At 42.8% G+C, this 25,453-nt stretch overlaps 3 protein-coding genes across 4 annotated transcripts in view; all 3 read left to right on the top strand.

Annotated features, from left to right (window-relative positions):
• LOC114426624 (uncharacterized protein DDB_G0283697-like) overlaps positions 1-25,453 on the top strand; it is a 403,048-nt gene that overhangs the window by 47,145 nt on the left and 330,450 nt on the right. The gene's annotated exons all lie outside the window — the stretch shown is intronic.
• The window catches only part of LOC114426641 (interferon-induced protein 44-like), a 128,374-nt gene that overhangs the window by 58,739 nt on the left and 44,182 nt on the right, over positions 1-25,453 (top strand). The gene's annotated exons all lie outside the window — the stretch shown is intronic.
• Positions 5,124-22,190, top strand: LOC114426650 (interferon-induced protein 44-like). Of its 2 annotated transcripts, none has more exons than XM_028394187.1 (8): positions 5,124-5,346; positions 5,606-5,635; positions 5,744-5,777; positions 6,102-6,303; positions 20,078-20,236; positions 20,409-20,571; positions 21,152-21,252; positions 21,348-22,190. In XM_028394187.1, the coding sequence occupies exons 1-8, from the start codon at positions 5,325-5,327 to the stop codon at positions 21,507-21,509; spliced, it is 873 nt and encodes a 290-aa protein (XP_028249988.1). In that variant the 5' UTR covers positions 5,124-5,324; the 3' UTR covers positions 21,510-22,190. The 2 variants fall into 2 exon arrangements, with proteins under 2 accessions (XP_028249988.1, XP_028249989.1); XM_028394188.1 differs by lacking the exons at positions 5,124-5,346; positions 5,606-5,635; positions 5,744-5,777; positions 6,102-6,303 and adding exons at positions 18,552-18,646; positions 19,281-19,304; positions 19,404-19,437; positions 19,717-19,918.

The following is a 25,453-nucleotide window of genomic DNA, read 5'->3' as shown; positions in this document are numbered from 1 at the left end:
GTTCTCTTTGGTGAAACTTCTGTCACCATGCCTGGTTACAGAGGTTGACTGAGTTGATGAAGCTCAAGCTTCATGCGCCTATTTGGCTGGACAGAAGAATTCTGAGCTGTCTGATGTTTCATTTTCTGGCTTATAGTGCTGCACATACTGAAAATTCCTCTCATTGTTTCTGATTAGTGTTGATGGGATTGAGAAGACCCTCAAAGTACTCTTTCCTCCGTCGAGGTCAACAGTCCCCACCTCCACTGAATACAGTGTTGGCAGAGTACTGCTTCCCCCTCCTGAGACGCCGGACGGTTTGCCAGAATCTCTTTGGGGTTGACCGATAGACCTCCTCCATGGCCTCCCTGAACTCCTCCCAGGCCCAAGTTTTTGCCTCTACAACTGCTCTCGCTGCAGCACACTTGGTCTGCCGATACCTATCAGCTGCTTCAGGAGCCCCACAAGCCAACCAGGCTCCTTCTTCAGCTTGACAGCATCCCTGACCTCCACCACCGGGTCCAGGGATTGCCGCCGCAACAGGCACCGGAGGCTTTGTGGCCACAGCTTTGGACAGCCGCATCAACAATGGAGGTGGAGAACATGGTCCACTCCGACTCAATGTCCCCAACCTCCCTCGGAATCTGGGTGAAGCTCTCCCGGAGGTGGGAGTTGAAGATCTCCCTAGCAGAGGGTTCGGCCAAATGATCCCAACAGACCCGCACAGTATGTTTGGGCCTGCCGGGCCTGTCCAGCCTCTTCCCCCGCCAACGGATCCAACTCACCACCAGGTAGTGACCAGTTGACAGCTCAGCCCCTCTCTTTACCCTGGTGTCCAAAACACACGGTCGAAGATCAGATGACACAATTACAAAATCGATCATTGACCTCTGGCCTAGGTTGTCCTGTGCCAGGTACACCGATGGACACCTTGTGCTCGAACATGGTGTTCGTTATGGACAAACCATGCCCAGCACAGAAGTCCAATAACAAGACACCACTCGGGTTCAGATCAGGGAGGCCGTTCCTCCCAATCATGCCTCTCCAGGTGATTTGCGACTTGGACACTTTTCTCTATAAAATAAATGTAAGAAACACAAATAAGTATAACAAAATACATATTTACACATTATGATTACTTCATTTCTTATTGTCATTATATATATTATTTTTCAGATGGTTCCAGATGCTCCAGGTAATTTCCCACAGATTTGTCCCACAATGGGCAAATTGCGTTTTTGCAACAGCACAGTTACAGAAAGCAAAAGAGAAGATAAGAAAAGCTATATACATAATAAAATAAACTATCAATATTATGCAATACAATCAAAAAACGGTTTACAGATTAACAATTACTGCACAGATGATTGGAGGTAGAAGTGGTTTGTAGAAAACTGTACATAGTGCATCAAAAGAACAGATAAGTAATTTAATAGTGTGGTGTGTGAATATTGCACCCATCAATCCAGCTGTTCATCTGTGGAAAAATCTTCTGCCAGTGACTCTGAAACAGCATCTCAGTCTATAATCTTTTGTTATAATTTCAGAAATAGTCGCGCTGTAAATGTCTCTTTTGTCCCTGCAATAGTTGTGTGGCAAAAGTTGAAAAATGAAGCTGCGCTACATGAAATAAGTGCTGTTTACTGTGAGCGTCTGAGAGCGAGCTCCCCTGTTCATCCGGAACGTCTTCGACGTAACTTCCGGGTTAGCGTAACAAAACATAGCACCGCTAATAAGTCAAATAAACGTTTCCAGTAAGAAATAACAGTGTATAACAGGGGTATGCAGAACAATGCACCTTCCGGCTGAGATAACAGTCCGCTACGCGTCTATTATTGCGTTCAGAGCCGCTTTTCAGATGTGTAGACGACTCAGCTAGTTAGTGGAGATACTTCTCTTGTCTTCAGAAGACATCTTTGATTCACCACGTCAGAGGCACAAGGCTCTACAATTGGATATTTGAGCCCCTAGTGATGTCGCTCGATGGTCCGATTGGACACTGACTTGCCCGTAGAATAATACAGCCAGTCTACATCACACAGACATGCCTGAAGTGTCCTCTTTTCGAGGAAAGAAACAGAACGTCTCTAGCTATTACTTTCCTAATGTATGAGCGACTTTGTAAGACATATGCTCTCATGTCGTATACGACGTGGTCAACTCCGAAATAATCAAGATAATAATAATAAATAAAATATTGCCGCAAATTATAGGGGGGCTTTGGATTATTTTAGGGGGGCTGAAGCCCTATTTTAGGGGGGCTGAAGCCCTTATTTAAGCCCCCGACAACATAGCTCCTAGGATCATCTGGGCACTCAAACCCCTCCACCACGATAAGGTGGCGGTCCGTGGAAGAGTCCAAAAGAATGCGATTGCGAATACAGGCGGCCGAAATTAGTTTCCTTCGAAGGGTGGCTGGGTGCTCCCTTAGAGATAGGGTGAGAAGCTCAGTCACCCGAGAGGAGCTCGGAGTAGAGCTGCTGCTTCTCCACATCGAGAGGAGCCAGCTGAAGTGGCTTGGGCATCTGGTTCGGATGCCTCCTGGACGCCTCCTTGGGGAGGTGTTGCGGGCATGTCCCACTGGGAGGAGCCCCCGGGGAAGACCCAGACGGGGTGGAGAGACTATGTCTCTCGGCTGGCCTGGGAACGCCTTGGGATTCACCCAGAGGAGCTAGGGGAAGTGACTGGTGAGAGGGTGTCCCTGCTTAGACTGCTGCCCCTGCGACCCGGCCCCGGATAAGCGATTGACGATGGATGGATGGATGTTTCTGATTAAAAAAAAATCGAATAAGCCATAATTGTGGTTCACACTCACAAACCATGCAAATTTTATATTTATTTTGTCTTTTATGAACAGATTATTATCATTATTACTAGGGGTGGAACGGTTCACTAAATCCACGGTTCGGTTTGTATCACGGTTCTGAGGTCACGGTTTTCGGTTCGGTTCGTTCACATTGTTGAGGATTTTTCTACTTTTAACACTCTGAAAATACCAGAGATGAGTAAAAAATATATATCCTAATTATCCAACATTCACCATATTTAAGAATCAGTTCAGTGTTTCCCCTATCATTATATCAGGTCAAGTCAATTTCATTTCTTTTTAATTTCTATATAGCACCAGATAATAACAGAAGCCATTTAAGAGAACCTTTCCTATAGAACAGGTCTACACCTTGTTCTTTTATTAAACAAACTGAACAGCTCATGTTATTTATCTTATTTGCACGGCAGCATGTCATTTCTGTCTGCGCACAGAGGCCCGATGCGTGTACACACACAGATATATGCACAGACACACACAGACAAACGCAGACACATGTGGGCACATACTCCCACCGTCGGACAGAGAACGACATGCTAGTTGGATAGTCTGAACTCTATGACTACGCTAGACTAAGCTAAAGGTGCTAACGGTTTTTATTTTTGCCATTGAAATATGCATTACACATATTTACATCCCGCTCTGTAAGCATTGACGGGACCAGCGGCAGCTTTGCTCACAGTTGGAAGCAGAGTGCTGTGGGTCTCTCTGCTCTGCCTGCATCTGAACCTGCTGCGTGAAGCTACAGAGACTGACTGGCTGTGAGTGTTTTGATGCGAGGAGGAGCTCACAGCTGCTGCTTGTCGAGGACAGTAGCCTGACTGCAGAATGATTTCACGTCAGTCTCCAAACGTCACCAGAGAGTCACTAGTTACTTTTGATAAAAAAAAGTGTGAAAAGTGCCAAATGTAGCGAGAGAGACGCCAAGTTGCCAACACTCGTCTCTATGCTGTGGTAAAAACGCCTCCCTGTATTACTTGATGCGCATGTCCAGAACCGAACAGAACACGCAACCCGAACCGAAAAACGTGTACCGAACGGTTCAGATTTTTTTCCTGAACCGTCCCACCCCTAATTATTACAAGGAGAGTGTTACATATAATTGTATCTTCTGTGCAGATTTTGCAGAGAAACAAAACTCACCCTCCGGGGCCGCTTTCTCCATGGTTCATCAAAAACTGAGGAGAATTTTATAGGGACAAAGGAGAAATTCAGAATGAGTAATGATGATAAATTCAACATTTATTCAAACAGAAACAAACACAGACGCACAGTCTATGGAGCATGGTATTACTAGTATAACGTAGGTTTTTGTGATCATGTGTTAGGTTTGTTTTATAAGTGGCAGTGTATTAAAAAATCATGTGTTGACGTCACAACATATTACCGTTTTCGCAACACTCCTTGTGTTTGGTATAAACTGCCTGTTGGTGTTTATACTTGCTTACTTTTAGAAAACTGCATCCTAACATCAAACATTTTTTCTAATCTTCCTCCTCAGCACATCGATTTGATTTTAAAGATATTCACAGATAACATTCAAGTTTAAGAGAGATGAGTGACTGATGATGAGAGGAGAGGGGCATTCTTCTTTGCTGAAGAGAATGCTGTTCGGAACACTTATTAACTTATTAACCTTCCCCCTCTCAACTGACTGTTACCACTTTCTTGATTAATTTTTTTCCCACTGTCACAAAAATATAAAAAAACTCAAAAAGTTCACATACTTTCAAGCAGCACTGATATGTAAAAGTTACGGTCTCCCGTCTAGTCCAGGGGATGAAGGGAAGCAAAATAATCTTTCCTAGGACAGGGAGGCAGAAACAAGCACAGTAATGCACAAATACATAAACTATTGAACAAAACAACAAGATCAGCACTGTAATATCACCTCGCTCCTTTCCCACTGGTCGGCGGAAACGCACATTCCGTAGGTCTATACATCCACAAGTTGGCCTACTGACGGCGGCCATGCAAATGCATGCAGCTTACAACACAATTATAACCAGTTTTTGTCTCTGAGACAAAAACTGGTTCATCCCAAGGACAAAACTCAGACAGACAGAGCGATGTAATCTATGCAGTTCAGTACAGTGAGGAATGCTCTGATCTTTATATTGGTGAAACCAAACAACCACTACACAGAAGGATGGCACAGCACAGGAGAGCCACCTCCTCAGGACAAGACTCAGCAGTTCACCTTCACCTCAAAGACAGTGGTCATTCCTTTGAGGATAATAATGTCCACATTCTGGACAGAGAGGACAGATGGTTTGAAAGAGGAACCAAATAAAAGCATCCACAAACGTCTGCAGTATGATTTCTCTACTCTATCTGTAGTCAAGTCATGTCAAGACAGATCCTACTCCAGATAACAGCTGAACTTTCAAGAAACCACATGGCTTACAAGGGTGGAGGTTTGTTCTACATATTGTAGTGAAACTGAAAGATTTATATCTGGTCGCGACCACATACAAGTCTAAAAGCAAATATTTACTGCAGCAACAAAAACAAGAAGATGGGCATTTTTAACTCTAAGGGTAAGCCTTAACCTTATAGTGTTTTGTATTGTTATTATTTTATCATGTTAGACACAAGAAATGTTTTTGTTTGTTTGAAGAAAGAAGTGATTTCTTTGCATTAGTTGTTGCAACTTCTCTAAAATATGAAAAAATAAAAGGTTAGGCCACTGAGAAAACCTCAACAACTTTGCCTAACTCATCTCATTTTCAAAGTTCATGTGAAATATAAATATAGTGTAATCTAACTAAATCTAACTGAACTTAAATATTGTTCCAGACAAACAACTTGAGCCTCCTCCTCCTCCCTGTAAGATCTGTTTATTATTATTATTATTATTAAGAATCATTTCCATCATTATTCATTCTGAATGATGTTCATGAATGTGTCTCTTGTTTTCTATAAAATTCTCCTCAGTTCTTGATGAGCCATGGAGGAAGATACGCTGGGGGTGAGTTGATATTTTTGTTCTGCTTTTGTGTGGTGGCACTTGGCGGTAAATCATTAAATCATACATCAGGCATCATGATGAAAGAGACAGCTGTATGTCTCATCCTCATATTTCCACCGACAAAGTGAAAAACAAAAAGTCCAAACATTAACCTGAAAGATGGTTTTGTGTCCTATGTCAGATAACTTTGCTTTTGTTTTCAGCTGTTGTTTGGTTGGGCTAAATGTTTGTTCTTGTTGTGACTGTGTGTTCTAGAGAGTCACGAGTCATGAGACCCACATTTATTTTTTAATTCTAAAATTTAGATATAATCTTTTTGATCAGAGACAATCAGGCGGTTCTTCAGTATGTGCAGAACTACAAGCTGGCAAATGAAAACATCAAACTCCTCAGAGTTCTTCTGTACGGCCCAGTTGGAGCAGGAAAGTCCAGCTTCATCAACACAGTCGGCGACATCATGCAACGCAGAATGACGAATAGTGCTGCAGCCTCTGCAATCACCAGTGATAAAAGTTTCACCAAACAAGTGAGTGAACTTTGAATGTTCAGCTTATTGTCTCCTGCGTCCTCTTTGATGGTTGTATGTCAGTTTGTTATGTTTGTCTGTCAATTTCATAAACAACTGTATATATCTACAGTGGCTTGCAAAAGTATTCATACCCCTTGAACTTTTCCACATTTTCTCACATTATTCCCTCAAAAATAAACATATTTTATTGGAATGTTATGTGAAAGAACAACACAAAGTGGCACACAATTATGAAGCAGAAAGAAAGTTAAACATGAGTTAATTTTTTTTTTTTTACAAATAAAAAACTGAAAGGTGCAGTGTGCGAAAGTATTCAGCCCCCTTTTCTCTGAGTGCATCCAATTGCCTTCAGAAGTTGCCTGATGATTTCTGACTGATCGAATGTTGACCTAATAACTAGATAGAGTCCACCTGTGTGTAATTTAATCTCAATCCAAATACAGCTGTTCTGTGACGGCCTCTGTGGTTTGTTGAGAGAATATTGGGGCGCAAAAAGCATCATGAAGTGCAAGAACACACCAGACAGGTCAGGAATAAAGTTGTGGTGAAATTTAAAGCAGGGTTAGGCTATACAAAGATTTCCTAAGCTTTGAACATCTCACAGACCACTGTTCAGTCCATCATCGGTGAATGGAAGGAGTATGGCACAACTGCAAACCTACTGAGACATGGTCATCCACCTAAACTAACAGGCCAAACAAGGAGAGCACTGATCAGAGATGCAGCCAAGAGGCCCATGGTGACTCTGGATGAACTGCAGAGATCTACAGCTAAGGTGGGGGAATCTGTCCATCAGTCATACACTGCACAAACCTGGACTTTATGGAAGAGTGGCATTAAGAAAGTCATTGTTAAAGTAAACCATAAGAAGCCATGTGAGTGACCTAGCAATCATGTGGAAGAAGGTGCTCTGGTCAGATGAGACCAAAATTGAACTTTTTGGCCTAAATGCAAAACGCTATATGTGGCAGAAACCTAACACTGCACATCACTCTGAACACACCATACCCACTGTCAAACATGGTGGTGGCAGCGTCATGCTCTGGGGCTGCTTCTCTTCAGCAGGGACAGGGAAGCAGGTCAGAGTTGATGGGAAGATGGATGGAGCCAAATACAGGGCAATCTTGGAGGAAAACCTGTTGGAGTCTGCAAAACACTTGATACTGGGGCGGAGATTCACCTTCCAACAGGACAACAACCCTAAACATAAAGCCAAAGCTACAGTGGAATGGTTTAAAATGAAATATATTAATGTGTTAGAATGGCCCAGTCAATGTCCAGACCTAAATACAATTGAGAATCTGTGGCAAGATCTGAAAACTGCTGTTCAGAAACGTTCTCCATCTAATTTGACTCAGTTTGAATTGTTTTGCAATGAAGAATGGGCAAAGAGTTCAGTCTGTAGATGTGCAAAGCTGGTAGAGACATACCCCAAAAGACTTGCAGCTATAATTGCAGCAAAAGAGGGTTCCACAACATATTGCCTCAGGGGGGCTGAATACTTTTGCACACTACAGTTTTCAGTTTTTTAATTGTAAAAAAAAAATGAACTCATGCTTAATTTTCTTTCTGCTTCATAATTGTGTGCCACTTTGTGTTGGTCTTTCACATAACATTCCAATAAAATATATTTATGTTTGTGGTCATAATGTGAGAAAATGTGGAAAAGTTCAAGGGGTATGAATACTTTTGCAAGCCACTGTAGATGATATTCAATGTGATCCTGGGAAACTAAAAGGGCCTGGGATAACCTCTGTCTCTGCCTGTCCATCCAGAACTTGCAGCTCTTCATGACGAAGTCACAACCAAGACCGCGGCCCCAGTCCAGCCTCTGAGCTAGGCTGTAGTTGGCTCGATACCAGCCGGTGTCCTCCATGATGGCCAGTGTCAGCCAAGAAAACACCCGGTTCTGAGTGTGGGAGCCAGTCATCGCCTCGTTCTGAAGGAGTAAAAAAAAACACAAAAAATGAGCACACATGAGAATCCTGAAAAAAAGCTACAGAGAAAGAACATGTGATGACCTCCAGCAGTCTCTTCTCCCAGTGGTTAAGCTCAGTTCCTGTCCCTCCCTGGTTCTCCAGCTCCATCCCCTCCAAGATGGGACAGTTGAAATGTCTCCTCGCCTCCTCCTGGAAATAAACTGCTCAGTCACTCCTGCCATCCATCATCTGTAGCAACAGCTGTCTTTTTGGTCACTCTAATGCAGGGGTGTCCAAACTACGGATTTTCTATGGCCCGCGGCTTCTATCTTAAAATGTGTTATTTTTGGCCCGCCAGCCAAACAGAGTAAATCATACAAAATCAACTGGCAATTCTTGTTTTTGTTTTTAACTTATTGTGTAACGTTTGCATCATGATTCTCTGAGCAGAACATTATCACTCTCTGTTGCTCCGGTGCTGCAGGGCTGTTGTTGGTTCCAGCTACGCAGAGGGCTCCGAAGGTGCACAACACCGGTTCAGCACTTTGACACAATTCACTACGAGACTAAACATGCTTCTGCATACAGCCTGCTATTAGAGAGCTTCTGTACAAGTGAAGTCCTCCAAAACTACGGAGCCCCTCCTTACATGGTAAAAAAAGAAATAAATTGTGGCCACGAATTACGTATAACGTGCGCACGAAATATTGTTATTATTAGTTTTAGTATAGTAGCCCTATTAGAATTCTTGGACGGGGCGCATGGGAGCGGGATGCCCGGCCAGAGAGCAGCCTCCCCGTGCAGCAATGAGCGTCCCTCTCTGGGGAATGTGCCGGAGTACTGGGGGGTCCAGGAGCGCAGGGGAGTGGAGCGGAGCGTCCCTCTCCCTGTCCATCGTGTCGCTCCCTGCTGCCCGCTCCTGCCCGCACCGGGCAGCAGGGAGCGATGCTAGAGCCATTAGAGAAGTTAAAGCGACATGATGGAGCGGGAGAGGGACGCTCGTTGCTCCCTGCTGCACGGGGAGGCTGCGTCCTGGTCGGCAGCCTGCTCGGGCCTTTTTACCGGCGGCTGGAAAAAAGCAACTCTCCAGAAATGCGAACATTTGTAAACCATGAATTAGTTTGTGTCGTGTGAGCAGACTGTCTGTTATAAACTGTGATGTTTTACTGGAACAGCAGAGCAGTCCGTCTTTGCTTGTTCTCTGTTGTTAAACTGTCAGCTGTACAGTGAGACGCGTCACTTCTCTCAAACTGACTCCGTCATTCAGTACGCATCTGTCGTAAGGCACGTCATTACATTTTTACATCTCGTTGACATGCACTGCAAACCTGTGTAAACATTAAATTACCAGACCCTTTGAGATCAGCACTAAATGACTCCTACCTGGTCTACCTGACATTTTACTGATGTCTGCTGCTCCTAAACCAGACCTGCCACATATGATCAGATCTCACCTTCACAGTAGAGTCAATAACTTGCCTGTTGCTCTGTTATCACAACCACACAGTTTCTGAATGTTTTAAATTTATGCTGTAAATTCAGAACATTTTCTGATCTGTCACCTGAATGCTACGATGTTATTTTGTTTGCTGTGTAAGATGTAATATATTACAAAACAGCATACACATTTTTTTATTGTTTAAAATAATGACATCGGGGACTGTTGGCCCTCAGACACTTTCACATTATCGAATCTGGCCCTCCCCGAAAAAGGTTTGGCCACCCCTGCTCTAATGAGACGTATAGGTCACATTTCTGTCAGCAGTTGTACACTGGACATATTAATCCTTGTAATACAATCAATTTGGTGACATGGTGACAGGGTTAGCCAAGATAAACAAATTATTTTCCTTCAACAATGTTAGGAAGAACTGTGGCCGACACAAACTGCTTCTTACCACAACACGAGGAGTTACGAGAACATGTACTTGGTGTCGGACCATCACTCCCCCTCTGATGTCCCACAGCCTGTTCACCCTCCTGATCCCTGCCTCGCTCCACTAGTACAGACAGTAAAACAAATCACTGAAAGTGTAACAGGAGCAGAACAATAGTTCTACAGGTCAACAGTGTGTCTTCTCCTCCTACCTGTCTAGCTCTGCCTCCAGCTGGCAGTAAGCAGCATAGGCCACAATGTTCTCCTGCCCACAGCGCTCTGTGGTGATGCCACTGACATAGAGTACAAAGTCAGACCCCTCCACTCCAGGACCATCTGGGGGTCCAGAGGGACCGCATGACTTCCCGGACTCACTGCACACCTTACATTGCTAGAAGAGGAACACACACAGAAACAGACAGACATAAATTCATAATATAAAAAGTAAGTCACAGATATGTTTAACATGCTTTAACTCGAACATTTTCAGTAACGATCCCCTGATGATCAGCAGTTATGACAGCCAACATAAGCATTGGTTGTAGTGTTATTATTAGCTCCTGCGTCTTAAAAAATAATCTGATTAACATCCTGAATATGTCCTCCTTTTATCCCTCCAACCTGCCACTCTGCCCTTCAGTCTACCCACCGTAAGTATGACAAGGGCTGTATAGACTGTCTACTAGTTGTAACGTTGATTCTGTTTCCTCCTGGCACATGATTAATGCTTCTTTGGTTTTACAGTGGACCCCCAAAATGGTAAATTAAGCATATTTTTCCATAAAACTAAAACAGGACATTCTCCCCTATAAATTATAGCTAAGTTTGATGAGTTTTCCACATTACATCAGACATATGAGGGTTTTGTTTGTTATGTGTGCTCAGTCTGCACGAGTGCAGTTTTACCACTGAGAAACTTCAGTGGTAAACATACATAACATCATCTGATTGGCATTTAGAGCTAAGTTTAAGTACATCCCAACACATTAGCTAGTGTTACTCTACTGTACAGTTAATTTATCTAGAATCTATTAGTAGTCATCCTGACCTGCAGGTGGTGCTGTGGCACGATAACAGGACCGCATCGGGTGACATCTGCACAGGCATCCTGGCAGTAGCGATGAGGGTCATCTCTCTTCCTCATGTACTGGTTGGTTGCACATTGTCTGGGGCGACAGAGACGACATGCAATGACATCATATTAACTGCAGCATAGGATGAGACTCTTAGATGTTATCAAACAGACTTAGACTAGAGAATGGTCAAGGCATCATCAAGTGTTATATTTGAAGTGGTATCGACTCGTGACAATACAAACACTATAATCAATTCTTGTATGACTCTTAAAAGTCTCTTTCCAGTGTTCAATCCTTAAACAGCACACACACCTGCTGAGCAGCACAGGTCCCACCCTGCGCCTCACACTGAAGGTGGTCTGCAAGTAGTCGATAGCTTGAGGAAACAGGTGATCCTGAGGAGGGACACAATAACACTGTTTCAGTCTGTCACACCTGGGAGCACACCACACCCAGTCCTGATGTACAATCATACCATACATCACTTTAACTACAGCAGCTCAGGTGGTGGCATGTTCATGTCATCGGGCAGCTAAGAGCCAAATAACCACAGCCACAACTGAAAATATAAACAACTGCAATTGTGTGGGTCTAGATGCGGAATGGATACAACTCTGGCTGATTTGATTTGTTTAAACCTAAAAAATCTGTGAAATAGTGAATTCAAGTTGGCCTTTAGCTTCCACATTAGGAACATGGAACAATTTCTTTGAGGCTACTTCACCAGACTTCACCAGCCTCCTCTTGTCTGCAGGAAGCCTGTGAAGAGAAAGTACATGAGCCCCTGACAGAAATCTTCACATGCACACCCTCCTTGTTCATAATTAGTGAGCTACTGTTGTACTCACTGGTCAACACTGCTGTCGTAGATGATCTTTATCTTTAGCTGAAGGTTGTCAGGAGAGCTTCTCTTCGTCAAACGCTCAGGCTTCAAGTACACATGAACAACCTGAGAGAGGACAGCAGACACAATAAGAAACCACAGAACTCTGACATCAAAGCAACTCACAAAAAATAGCTGCTTGTTTTTTGCAACCATACTACTCTAGGCTGGGCAACACAGATATTATTATCACAAAGTCAATGTTTTCTATCGTCTTTAAGTGCCAGATGTAAACTTACAGTCAATATTTGTTCTGCCACAGTGACAGAAATCTAACCAAACCATATTTTTGTTGCAATCCCATTTACCAAATTCTAATTTAGTTTTGAATAAAATGTTCTAAATATAAGTTATTATGCTTATGCAGAAAATGGGCTTTTATTTTGAAGAAACCCACCCGGATGTGTTACCTTTATTGTTGCCTTTATTGTTGCTAGGGGAACGCAGGATAAGGGTGAAAGATGTCTACAAAATCACTGTTCACACAATTTAACTGTCCGAATGATGCTGTACACTGAACCTAGTCAAACATCTAACACCGCACTGCATGTTCATGTAAGAGTTGGAGTTACTTTATGGCAGATTCGGACCATTAGTAGTGATATACAACAAACTGTACTGTACAGTAAATGAAATCACATGACAGTCCATAAAAAAGCTAAATAGTTCGCTACATTACATGAACACTGCTTGCACATAAATGCATCAGTAATAATACTATAGACATATAAAAACAAAACACTAACAGAGATCATTATATTCTGTAATTAAGCATCTTTTAGCATCGTGTAGCTACTACTTGTGTCCGGAAGGGCTTAGAGTGTCTTTATTATAGCTACTTAACCTTAAGAATAACGCTTTACCACTGCTTAATTGCCTGCTAGCTAACATGTTAGCGTATAGCGTAGTTGTGTAGATTGATTCTTCCATATAATGTTAAAAACAAATATTTAACGCGGTAATGTAAATGCAGTTTGTCAAATAATCACTATTATTGTGCCAGGAATATAAAGACGTATCATGTACCGATCATATTGGATATAATTTAATTCGTGAATTAGCTAAGTAGCTAGCAGCAGCTAGTGTGCTAGCTTGGCTGCTGCACTGCCACTGTGTTAGCTTAGCTTATTTTAGCTTGTTGGATGATAAGCCGGGGCTCACCTCGATAGGAGAAGGGGGTCGATGTTTGCAGGGACCGTGACAGCTCGCAAACACGGGCAGGAGGGACAGGACGAGGGCAGGGCCGAGGAGGAGGAACCAGGTCACGGATGGTTTGCCATCCACGCTCAGCCTCGGCTCCATCCTCCGACCTGCCCGACAAGAGGGTCTCGGCAGCCCGAAGTCAACAGAACCTCCGCCGGTCTCGGTCCGGTCCCCTTAGTGCTCGTTTCATTCATCGCTTGCAGGGTGAATCATATCATATTAGCTTCCCGCAAAACAGCCGAGTTCTAGCTAAACAGAACTGAAGAGTATGTTGATGAAGATTCTCAGTCATCCAGGTCATCATACGTAGAGAAGGTTGAAGCAAGGCGTCTGGACTTGTAGAGTTTTCTAGAAGACGTTTCGCTGCTCATCCAAGCAGCTTCATCAGTTCTAACTGTTTGGTGGGGAAACATGGTTTATATGTGGTTACAGACCTCAGTGGGTGGGTCTGGGTAAAACTTAAAAAACTTAAAAAACAATAGCACTAAATGTTTCCATACTTACCTGTGATGTTCTGGCTGACTGGGCCAGGTGTGTCTAACGACTGGCTAACGACTATGAAACTGCCGGAGGGGGACTGGTTGACAGCCCTTTGTTCTTACTGTGATTATGTGCAAACTTCCTGGGAATGGATGGAATCACTGCATTGTATGTGGTAGAAAGATGATGTCTGAGGCCACCACCTCTGTTAAGGGAAGGTTTTTCCAGCTTAACATAGATGGCTTCCTTGACTCCTCTTTCATACCACCTTTCCTCTCTGTCTAAAATGTGAACATTGTTGTCCTCAAAGGAGTGTCCTTTGTCTTTGAGGTGGAGGTGAACAGCTGAGTCTTGTCCTGAGGAGGTGGCTCTCCTGTGCTGAGCCATTCTTCTGTGGAGTGGTTGTTTAGTTTCTCCAATGTACAGATCAGAACATTCCTCACTGCACTGGACTGCATACATTACTGTGTTTCTCCCTGGGAATCTTATCCTTCGGGTGAACCAGTCTCTGTCTCAGTGTTGTCATAGGTTTGAAATGGACCGGGATGTCATGGTTGTTGAAGATCGAGTTTCTCTGATACTCCTGACACATATGGAATGGAGATGTTCTTTCTCCGCCTGGTGTTGTCCTTCTTCTTGTTGTTGGGGGGTCTTGTTTTTGTGGCTTTGATGAGTGCCCACTTCGGGTAGCCACATGTTTGCAGGGCCTTCCTGATGTGGTGTTGCTCCTTCTTCTTCCCCTCTGAGCTGGTGGGTACAGTTTGTGCTCTGTGCTGCAAGGTCCTGATGACTCCCAGTTTGTGTTCCAGTGGGTGGTGTGAATCAAACAACAGATACTGGTCCGTGTGTGTGGGTTTCCTGTACACTTCCACATTGAGGCTCCTGTCCTCCTCAATGTGTACTGTGCAGTCCAAGAAGGCCAGATTGTTGTCCTTAGTGTCCTCGCGAGTGAACTTGATGTTGTTATCCACTGCGTTGATGTGTTCTGTGAACCGTTCCACTTCGTTGGTCTTGATTTTAACCCAGGTGTCATCCACATATCTAAACCAGTGGGTGGGGGTGGTTCCAGGATAGGAACTCAGGGCTCTTCTCTCCACTTCTTCCATGTAGAGGTTGGCCACAATAGGAGACACAGGTGATCCCATCGCACAGCCGTGCTTCTGTCTGTAAAAGTTCCCATTGTACTGGAAATAAGTGGTGGTCAGGCAGAGGTCCAGCAGGTCACAGATGTGGTCTGGCGTTAGGTTGGTTCTCTCCTTGAGTGTGCTGTCTTGTGTGAGGCACGTCCTTACCATCTCTGTGGCTTCTGATGTAGGGATGCAGGTGAACAAGGAGGTGACATCAAATGAGACCATGGTGTCGTCTGGGTCCATTTGGATCTTCTCCACCTTGTTCACAAAGTCCTGAGAGTTGTGGATGTGATGTGGTGTGTCACCTACCAGTGGTGTCAGGAGTTCAGCCAAGTGCTTAGCCACGTTGTATGTGACTGAGTTTGTGCTGCTGACGATGGGTCTGAGGGGGACTCCTTCCTTGTGTATCTTGGGGAGTCCATACAGGCGTGGAGTGGCTTCCCCCGGATACAGTCGAAAGTAGAGCTTGCGGTTGATGATTTGGTCCTTCTCCAGTTTTTGTAGGTAGCTGACTAGTTTCTTCTTGTAGTTTCCGGTGGGGTCCCTCTTCAGTGTCTCATATGTGGCTGTGTCACTGAGGAGATCTGTCACTTTGGAGTGGTAGTCCTGTGTGTTGAGCACCACTGTGCATCTTCCTTTGTCTGCTGATAAGATGGTAATGTCCCGGTCCTTTTGTAGTGCAATCAGGGCCTTCCTGACTAATAGCACTAAATGGAAACATTTAGTGCTATTGTTTTTTAAGTTTTTTAAGTTTTACCCAGACCCACCCACTGAGGTCTGTAACCACATATAAACCATGTTTCCCCACCAAACAGTTAGAACTGATGAAGCTGCTTGGATGAGCAGCGAAACGTCTTCTAGAAAACTCTACAAGTCCAGACGCCTTGCTTCAACCTTCTCTACGTATGATGACCTGGATGACTGAGAATCTTCATCAACATGTTGCCAATCACTTTGGGAAGGACACCCTACGATTGGTGAGGGAACATGAAAAGACCTCTAGGAAACTGGCAGACTACAGGAACCACCTACGCTTCAGCCTGAGATGCAGACAGGAAAAGTTAACCCCGAACAGCCTACGTCTCGGATCCACTGTCAAGGGCCACAGAGCAGACACCATCCTGCAGAAAGCCCAGAACCAACTCCTCAACGAAAGGATCAGACAGATCAACTTCACCATAGACGCTCTCTTGGTCACCACGGAGCAGACAAGATCACAGCTTGCCACCCTCCTACCCAGCGAAGTCATGGATGAAGTCATCAAACTGACTGAAAAAGTCCAGACAGCACAGCACACCAGGGGTAAGGAACGACAAAAACGCAAATTCCATAAATTGAAAACTGTTTCCTCTGTTAAAAATGCAGCTAACCTTCACACATGGAGGAGGGAAGACCACTCACTGCCACAACAGGACACCCAGGACAAATGGGTAAAGAACCTTTCAGACAGACAACTGAGCCAGCCAGAAAAAGACGTGTTGGCCAAAGGACTCAACTTTGCCATCTCGCCAGAGCAGATTCCAGTGGTGGACCTCATCACAGCCACAGAGTCAGCCATCAAGAACAACAACCTGACAGACACAGAAGCTGAGCAACTCCGCTTGAAGGTCACATCCACACTCTCCACTGCTAAAGCACCGCCATCCAACCTCTCCAGTGATGAAAGGAAGGCCCTGATTGCACTACAAAAGGACCGGGACATTACCATCTTATCAGCAGACAAAGGAAGATGCACAGTGGTGCTCAACACACAGGACTACCACTCCAAAGTGACAGATCTCCTCAGTGACACAGCCACATATGAGACACTGAAGAGGGACCCCACCGGAAACTACAAGAAGAAACTAGTCAGCTACCTACAAAAACTGGAGAAGGACCAAATCATCAACCGCAAGCTCTACTTTCGACTGTATCCGGGGGAAGCCACTCCACGCCTGTATGGACTCCCCAAGATACACAAGGAAGGAGTCCCCCTCAGACCCATCGTCAGCAGCACAAACTCAGTCACATACAACGTGGCTAAGCACTTGGCTGAACTCCTGACACCACTGGTAGGTGACACACCACATCACATCCACAACTCTCAGGACTTTGTGAACAAGGTGGAGAAGATCCAAATGGACCCAGACGACACCATGGTCTCATTTGATGTCACCTCCTTGTTCACCTGCATCCCTACATCAGAAGCCACAGAGATGGTAAGGACGTGCCTCACACAAGACAGCACACTCAAGCCCGTGCCGCTGCCGCTCGCTTGGTCCGTCATTGTACTATTGGACAAAAAGTAGGCCCGCAAAGCATTGTGGGATATTTAAGGCCACGAAGGATGGTAGCGATGCATCCTCCAAATTCAGGCAAAAGGAGGACGCATTTGAAGGACCCTTCGACTTTTGGTGAATTGGGACAGCCTTCGCGCAGCTTTGTGACGTAAGCGGCCTTAAAATGCGCACTCCGAAGGATGCAGACCCTGAATTGAGACACAGCTACGGTAACGATGGCAGTGAGGCCGGCCGGTAAAAGGACTAAATATGCAGCTGACCACAGCTGATGGCGCTGGTTTGTTGCTCTGTGTCAGCTGAGTGACAGAGGCGGACGAGCTCCGAAGATCGCCTATTTCAAGATGAGGCACTACAACGAAGATGATCGCTACCAAAACAAAGATCGTCTGAAAACAAAGATGAGTTTTACTAAAAGATTTTTTTTGCCTCATGCTGTAGCAGCATTAATACGGAAGGGGGAGCAAAGAGATAAAAAACAGCCAACTTCTCTATAGATAGTCAAGACTGATTAAAAGACAAACTTTATGGCAGCAACATTGTGTTTTAAAAGGAGACATAACAGTCTATTTGACAAAAAAAAAACAGGACACAGGGAGAAATAAAATGACATAACATCAATTCAATTCATCAACAGAGGCTGACTTCTGAGCTGTCTGATGTTTCATTTTCTGGCTTATAGTGCTGCACATATAGGATATCCCTCTCATTAAAGAACTAGAATAAAACATTATTGTGGTTCACACTTACAAACCATGCAAATGTAGTCAAGAACAAACTTTCAGCCAAACAAATTGTTTAATACCAAGCAGCAGCTGAAAACAAAAGTAAAATGGTCTGACATAGCAGGATAGCTTTTGTTTTATATGCTTATTCTTCTATAAGGTTTATAGAACTGAGGATGGACAGGAGAAAGGAGAAATTCAGAATGAGTAATGATGATAAATTCAACATTCATTCAAACAGAAACAAAGGCACAGTCTATGGAGCATGGACTACAAACAGGAACAGAAGCATCGCGACCTGTTTTACAAATATTAAGGCCCATTTAACTATAACTATACATAGGTCACATGTTTGTTTTTTAATTGGTTGTGTATTCTGGCCTTAGTCACTATTTTGTTGCTATGTGTTTTGACTAATATTTGTATATTATGTTATCTTTTTATTAGTTCTGTGGTGTTTGTTGGTCATCACAGTAAAACATCAGTAAAAATACAATTTTTGAACATGACATCAATAATTCACAAGGACAGAGCAGTTGAGTTTCAGCTGCATGCAGCGTCTATCTATCTATCTATGTTCCAGAGCACTGTTAAACTTTCGAGAAACCACATGACTTATGAGGGTGGAGTGTTTTTCTCAAACATTTGATGTTCTCACATCAAATGAAAGTAAAACTGACAGATCTATATGTCGTCACATCCACCTACAAGAAGAAAGCAAATCTTTTCTGCAGCAACAAAAGCAAGAAGATGGGCAATTTTCACTCTAAGGGTAAGACTGTTTCTGTTTACATTATAGAGTTTTGCTGTTGCTATTATTTTATTGTGTTGTTTGAAGAGGGAAGTGATTTTTTGCATTAGTTGTTAAAGGTAGGGTAGGAGATTTCATTCTGATGCACTTTTTGATAAATTAGTGTAACTTCTCTCACAATCCGATATAGCAACCAATTAGTTTGGCAGTTTCTCATTACAACGAAGAGTATTATGGTAATCATCTGTGGAAGCTATAAAACTCTAAAAACATCAGCCAATCCTCCGGGTGGACCCTGCACGGAGTATTGGCTGGTTGTCACTCTCATCCTGCTCTGCGTGCACCAGAGAGGTACGTGCATGATGGCCGAAGTCCCAGACCGCAGCTCGTCTTCAGGTAATGCGCGTCCATGTGATTGTGAGTCGTGGCTTCAGGGTGAGCTCCGAGAGAAAAGGGCATGTGTTTACTTTCAAAATCTGGCCGACTCTCAGTGAGTTTTCAAAATCTCCTACCCCATCTTTAAGACTTCTATAAAAATATAGGCTGAGAGATTCGCCCAACCCAGTTCATTTTTAAAGTCCATGTAAAAGTTGAAATCGATAAGTATAATGTAATATCTAACTGAACTTAAATATTGTGACTTTATCTGTTCCAGGAAAACAACCTGAGCCTCCTCCCCGTAAGATCTGTTTATTATTATTCAGACTTATTTCCATCATTACTCATTTTGAATGATGTTCATTATTTTGTCTCTTTTTTTCTATAAAATTCTCCTCAGTTCTTGATGAGCCGTGGAGGAAGGTAGCTTGGGGGTGAGTTTATATTTTTGTTCTGCTTTTGTGTGGTGGCACTTGGCTGTAAATCATACCTCAGACATCATGATGAAAGAGACAGCTGTCTGCCTCTTCTGAACAATGTAAACTCTCATCCTCATATTTCTACCGACAGAGAAGTGAAAAACAAAACGTCCAAACATTAACCTGACAGACCGGTTTTGTGTCCTATGTCAGGAAATGAAAAGAAAATGAGTGAAAACCACCAGACCCACTTTTATTTTTTATTCTAAAATCAGATATAATCTTTTTGATCAGAAACAATCAGGATATTCTTCAGTATGTGCAGAACTACATGCCAGCAAATGAAGACATCAAACACCTCAGAGTTCTTCTGTACGGCCCAGTTGGAGCAGGAAAGTCCAGCTTCATCAACTCTGTTAACAACGTTATACGACGCAGAATGACAATTCCTGCTGCAGCCTCTGCAACCACCAGTGGCAAAAGTTTCACCAAAAACGTGAGAGAAATTTAAAGGTTCAGCTGGTTGTTGCCTCTGTGATGCTTGTAGCACCCAAGAAACATTATTAAATAAACTAAATACAGGATCCCTGTGTGTTTATTCAGACTCATTTTACAAATGGAAAATCTGAAACAATGATCTTTTCTTGTGTTTTAGTATCGGACTCATAGAATCCAGATAGGAAAGGGAGCCGACAAGACCTTTTACCCTGTGGTCTTCAATGACATCATGGGTGTGGAAGATGGTAAGGACTGTGGTGTTTGTCCTGAAGACATCAAACTGGCCATGGAGGGACATGTGAAGGAGGGTTACGTGGTAAATGTCATTTTATTCAAACTAAAGATTGTTTCTGTTCTAGAAGTTCTAGAACCCTTACAGCCATTAGGACTGCATCATTCACATTCAACCAGTAGTCCTTCCTCATGAAGGACTACTGAACAGTGAGTAGCAGTTCTCACACTGTTTATGTGTTTTCACTGTTTTTCAGTTCAACCCAGTTGCTCCACTGTCAAAAAAAGACTACAACCCACATCCGGCTCCAGATGACAAAGTTCAGGTTCTGGTTTGTGTTTTATCTGCCAATGCAGCAGAAATTAAGGATTCAGTTCTGCAAAAGATGAGCTGTGTCAGACAGACAGCTGATGACCTGGGTAAGAGCTCCTGTCAGGATGTTTTCGTACTTCCTCTCTTTTGTATTTCTTCACCATTCCAGTCTGCACTCACCAGACAAACCACAGTAGTGCTCAGCTGGTATGAAACTCAGCATCGTCGTTGTCATTGTGGTAAATTGTAAAAGATAATGGTGCAGAAGCTTGTTGCAGATGACATTATACTGCATTGTTACATTTCTATTGACTATGTTAACCCAAACTGTAATCGATTCCTAGACCTGATCAAACTGAAAAAAAAAGTTGGTTTATTGATCCCCAAGAGGCAATGTACAAACAGAAATAACCCCTAATATATTTAGAATAGAATAGAAGAATAGAATAGAATTGTCCCCTAAGGGATAATCCTTTTCAGACAGTAAGCAGCAGGCGTCTCACAATACACACATTTCTAAAAAAAAAACAAAAAACAACAGCAACAACAACAATAACAACGACAAAGAACACATAGAGCTGTGGGCCAGGCGTCTGTCACAGGAGTTTATTTGTTTAATTGGCTGTTGTTCTTAAGTTATCCAACCAGTCACAAATAATCATTATTTGTGTGCCTCTGTGTCTGCAGAAATTCCTCAAATAGCAATAATGACCAACATTGATACAGCCTGTCCTGAAACAGAAAAAGACCTGAAGAATGTGTACAGGAGCAGACATCTGCAGAAGAAGGTCAGTTTCTAGCATTCACAGAAACTAAATGATTTAATTTTATCTTCAAAATATTTCAGATTCATAGCACTATGTATCATTTTGTTCACATTCAGATGAAGAAAATCAGCTCAGCAGTAGGAATCCCATTGAACTGCATGTTTCCAGTGATGAACTACAGCCATCAAATTGACATGGATGATGATGTGGACACTCTGATCCTGAGTGCTCTAAAAAACATGATCAACTTTGGAGATGACTTTGTTGAAAAAATTTAAGTGTGTGACTTATGTAGAGGAACTAAATCCAGGAAGTGTGGATGAGGGGAAGTTGAAACCCAGAATGGGTATGTAGGTCAATGAATGGATGAATGTTAAAATGGTTTCTTCTACAAAGAACGGTAGGTATGAAACTGTTGACCATAGTTGAGCCCAAAATTACCCTGGCCACAAAGGATAATTAAAGACTGTAAAACATTGTGGTACAGAAACTATTGAAAAAAGTTTTACGACATTGTCCATGTCCATGTGCAATCTTCTGCATCATTATGACATATTCTAGGACATTCTAATCAACCATATATTGGGGGGGGGGGTGTCAGTCTCAGTTGCAAGTCTTGATTAAGATCAAGGAACTTATTGCTCGCAAGAAGTGCAGGAGGCTAATTAAAGACATTTTTTGTGACAAACTGTGAAGTAAAACAAATTTATGAAACATTTTTCAATAGTTTCTTTACCATAATATCTATAATTTTGGGCTTAACGTGTGTGTGTGTATGCGTCTATATTGCTTCTATATTGCCAGGTATTAGCAAGTGCTCTCTTTATTGTAAAAACTGATGGGCATGTGTTCAGAATCAGAATCGTGTTTATTGCCATGTAAGTGAAGGGGGTTCACATTACTAGGAATTTGCCTTAGTGAATGGTGCATACAAAGAACATACAATAATTAACATGCAATAAGATAAAAACTAAGATAAAATTAAGTAAATAAACTAAAGTAAGGCTAAATTGACATGACATAACAGACATGACATAACAGACATACAATGAACAGAACACAAAATGAATGGCGGATGAAATGGTAAACATAGACCCTTATATGAACGAATGGAACAGTGTAATAATGTAGTAATGTACAGGTACCACATGAGTCGGTGAGGTGGTACTAATGTGCAAGTAGTGCAAGATGGAGTAAACAGTGCAAATAGTCATCATTGTGCAGTGACTATACTAAAGTGTCCTTGTGAAGTGACAGTACAGAGCAGTGCATTAATTACAGTTTAACAGTCCAACAGCAGAGGGGAAGAAGCTGTTCTTGTGGCGTGAGGTTCTGGTCCGAATGGACCGTAACCTCCTGCCTGAGGGGAGTGGCTCAAAGAGTCCGTGTCCAGGGTGAGAAGGGTCAGCTGTGATCCGACCTGCACGCCTCAGAGTCCTGGAGACGTACAGGTCTAGGATAGATGGCAGGCTGCAGCCGATCACCTTCTCAGCAGAGCGCACAACACGCTGCAGTCTGTGCTTGTCCCTGGCAGTGGCCCCAGCGTACCACACTGTGATGGAGGAGGTGACGATGGACTCAATGATTGCCGTATAGAACTGAACCATCATTCTGGCTGGCACCTTGAGTTTCCTCAGCTGCCACAGGAAGTACATCCTTTGCTGGGCCTTTTTGATGAGGGAGCTGATGGTGAGCTCCCACTTGAGGTCCTGGGTGATGGTGGTACCCAGGAAGCGGAAAGAGTCCACTGTGGAGATGGGGGTGGCTGTCAGGGTGACGGGGGTGATGGAGCTGGCACTTTCCGAAAGTCTACTGTCATCTCCACTGTCTTCTGGGCATTCAGCTCCAGGTTGTTGTCAGCACACCAGAACACCAGACGGTCCACCTCCCTCCTGTAGGCAGACTCATCCCCGTCTGAGATGAGTCCAATGAGGGTGGTGTCGTCAGCAAACTTAATCAGCTTGACAGACTGGTGGCTGGAGGTGCAGCAGTTGGTGTACAGGGAGAAGAGCAGAGGGGAAAGTACACAGCCTTGGGGGGTACCGGTGCTGATGGTCCTTGTGTTGTGTTGGCAGCAATTAGAAGCTTGTCTATAGCTAAATGTGAGTCTGTCTGTTTTCATCTCTTCTAAGACCAAGGAGATGAGCTTAGTAGCCACAAAAATTTTGGGTAGCTGAATATGCTTTAAAAAAAAAAAACGGGGTCCCACAGTCGTAATAGATTTCAAACGTTGTTTCAATGTTCCCATGTGGTAAGAACCGTGACATTTGGCCACAGGTACCTTGCAACACATGTTTACGCTTCCTCACTCACTCACCCACTAACTCACTCATTCCGAAGTATTCTACTCAAGCAAGTGTAGAGGGACAATCTTGTTGCTAGTATCAGTATGCTTGCAGCAGCAGGGTATTATAATTCTTAATAATTACTTTTTCTTCTTGTGAAAGTATAGCAGGCTGTTTCATTACTTAAGAAAACACTTTAGTTTCGCAGAGCAATACACGGATAAGGAAGAAGTGGGTACAACAGAGAAGGTGCAGCCCGCTCTGGAGCCAGATCACCAATAGAAACTCTTCTCTCTTCCACCAGCAGAGGCCCTGCCCATTTAAGCACACTGAAGTTGCAAGCAAAACTTCTGAAGTTGCCAGCAAAGAGGAATGATTTTCAAACAAGATAATAATGTTTTTAACTTACAAACATTAGTTTCTGGTTGCAAATATGTTTTTTATTGAATAATAAAGAAACAATCTCCATACATAGGTTTAATACCTATTCTCATTTTGAGAAAATTCTCTCAGGGAAATGGGTCTGGAAATCAGTATGTAAAATGCAGTAAAAGAAGTTTTAAATGGAACGTGTGTTTCTGTGAAATTAATTAAAAAATTATAAAAAATTACCAAATCCTTTTTGTCTTTTTATTATTGTGCATTATACAGATATTGACATGTATAACAGGGAGGAAACATCAAACAGTTCCATCTTCTGTCCTCTGTGAGGCACTACAGAGCTATGACTACAATGCACATTCAGAAGTAGACCCGTATTTCTCAGTAAGTGGTTTTATTGTTCATTAAGATGTATACAAACTAAATTAATTTAGACATAAAAGAAAAAAAACAAGCGGAGAGATGACGGGACAATCATTACATGCTCACTGACTGACATGTAGGCCTATGGCACAGCTGTGCTGAATACTCAGTTTATATGGGCCAGTTTTGTTATAGCTCCAGACTGGACTGATACTGACTGATATATAGAGTGGATCACATCCGATCAAGACCGTTCCATGCATAAAGTCCAAATATTTAAAAATGAATGTTCTGTAATAGCAGGATGTGCAGTGATTTGGTCATGATGATGAAGAGTTGAGTTCAAGTTCATCATTCAAAAAAAAAAACTTGCAGCAATATCCTTTAATATATTCAATAATAATGAGTGTGCTGTTTGGCATTCTGTATTGTAATGTACTTTAAGTCTAAAAGAGGTCAAACAATACACCTTTGATTAGAAGATCAATTTATAAAACAGGACATTCAGGACAATTTAAACTTATTACAAGATAAGTCAGGTGCCAAAGACATGAGCATTACACTGGTCAGCCATCATTCTAATGATTCAGAAAAATATTGTTTACATTATCACAGTTTGTATAATAGCAAATCATCTGATCATTTTGTTTCCTGTTAAGTGAAATCTAACTCCTGCTCCACGGTAGCACCACACCCTGTGCTGACACAGTGTCTCACAGTCGATATTTGCGGTGTTTGCGTAACTGCTTTTTTATTTTTTTGACAGCCTGTTTATTTTGTGCACATTTGAGTAATCCTCTCTGAGTCTCGTGGTAGAGAACATGAGCCTCCAACACAAACCTTGGATCTTCAAACCATTTTCTTTCTCCTGGTGAAAACTCCTCATCTCTGGTGTGATGCATCAGCACCACAATGACTGGTTTATTAGTCGATGACACTGGAAGGCAACAAAGAAATATCGAATGAACACAAATTTACAGTCTTAAAAATTATCACACTAAAACCACATTACATGTTTCGGTGATCCTCACATTTATGTAACATTACATGTCTAAGGGATGTTTGAAATGAAATGACAAAACGAACAAACATATCTCAGTGACCCTCTGTACATTACCTGCTGCATGTCTCTTGACTGCTTCCACATCTGAGCCAATACGGGTTATGATTGGACAGAAGACAATGATGATGTC

Source organism: Parambassis ranga, chromosome 21 (genome assembly GCF_900634625.1).
Source record: "Parambassis ranga chromosome 21, fParRan2.1, whole genome shotgun sequence".
Taxonomy (NCBI): domain Eukaryota; kingdom Metazoa; phylum Chordata; class Actinopteri; family Ambassidae; genus Parambassis; species Parambassis ranga.
The sequence above is the reverse complement of the archived record's forward strand: the minus strand, read 5'-3'. Positions and strand labels throughout refer to the sequence as shown.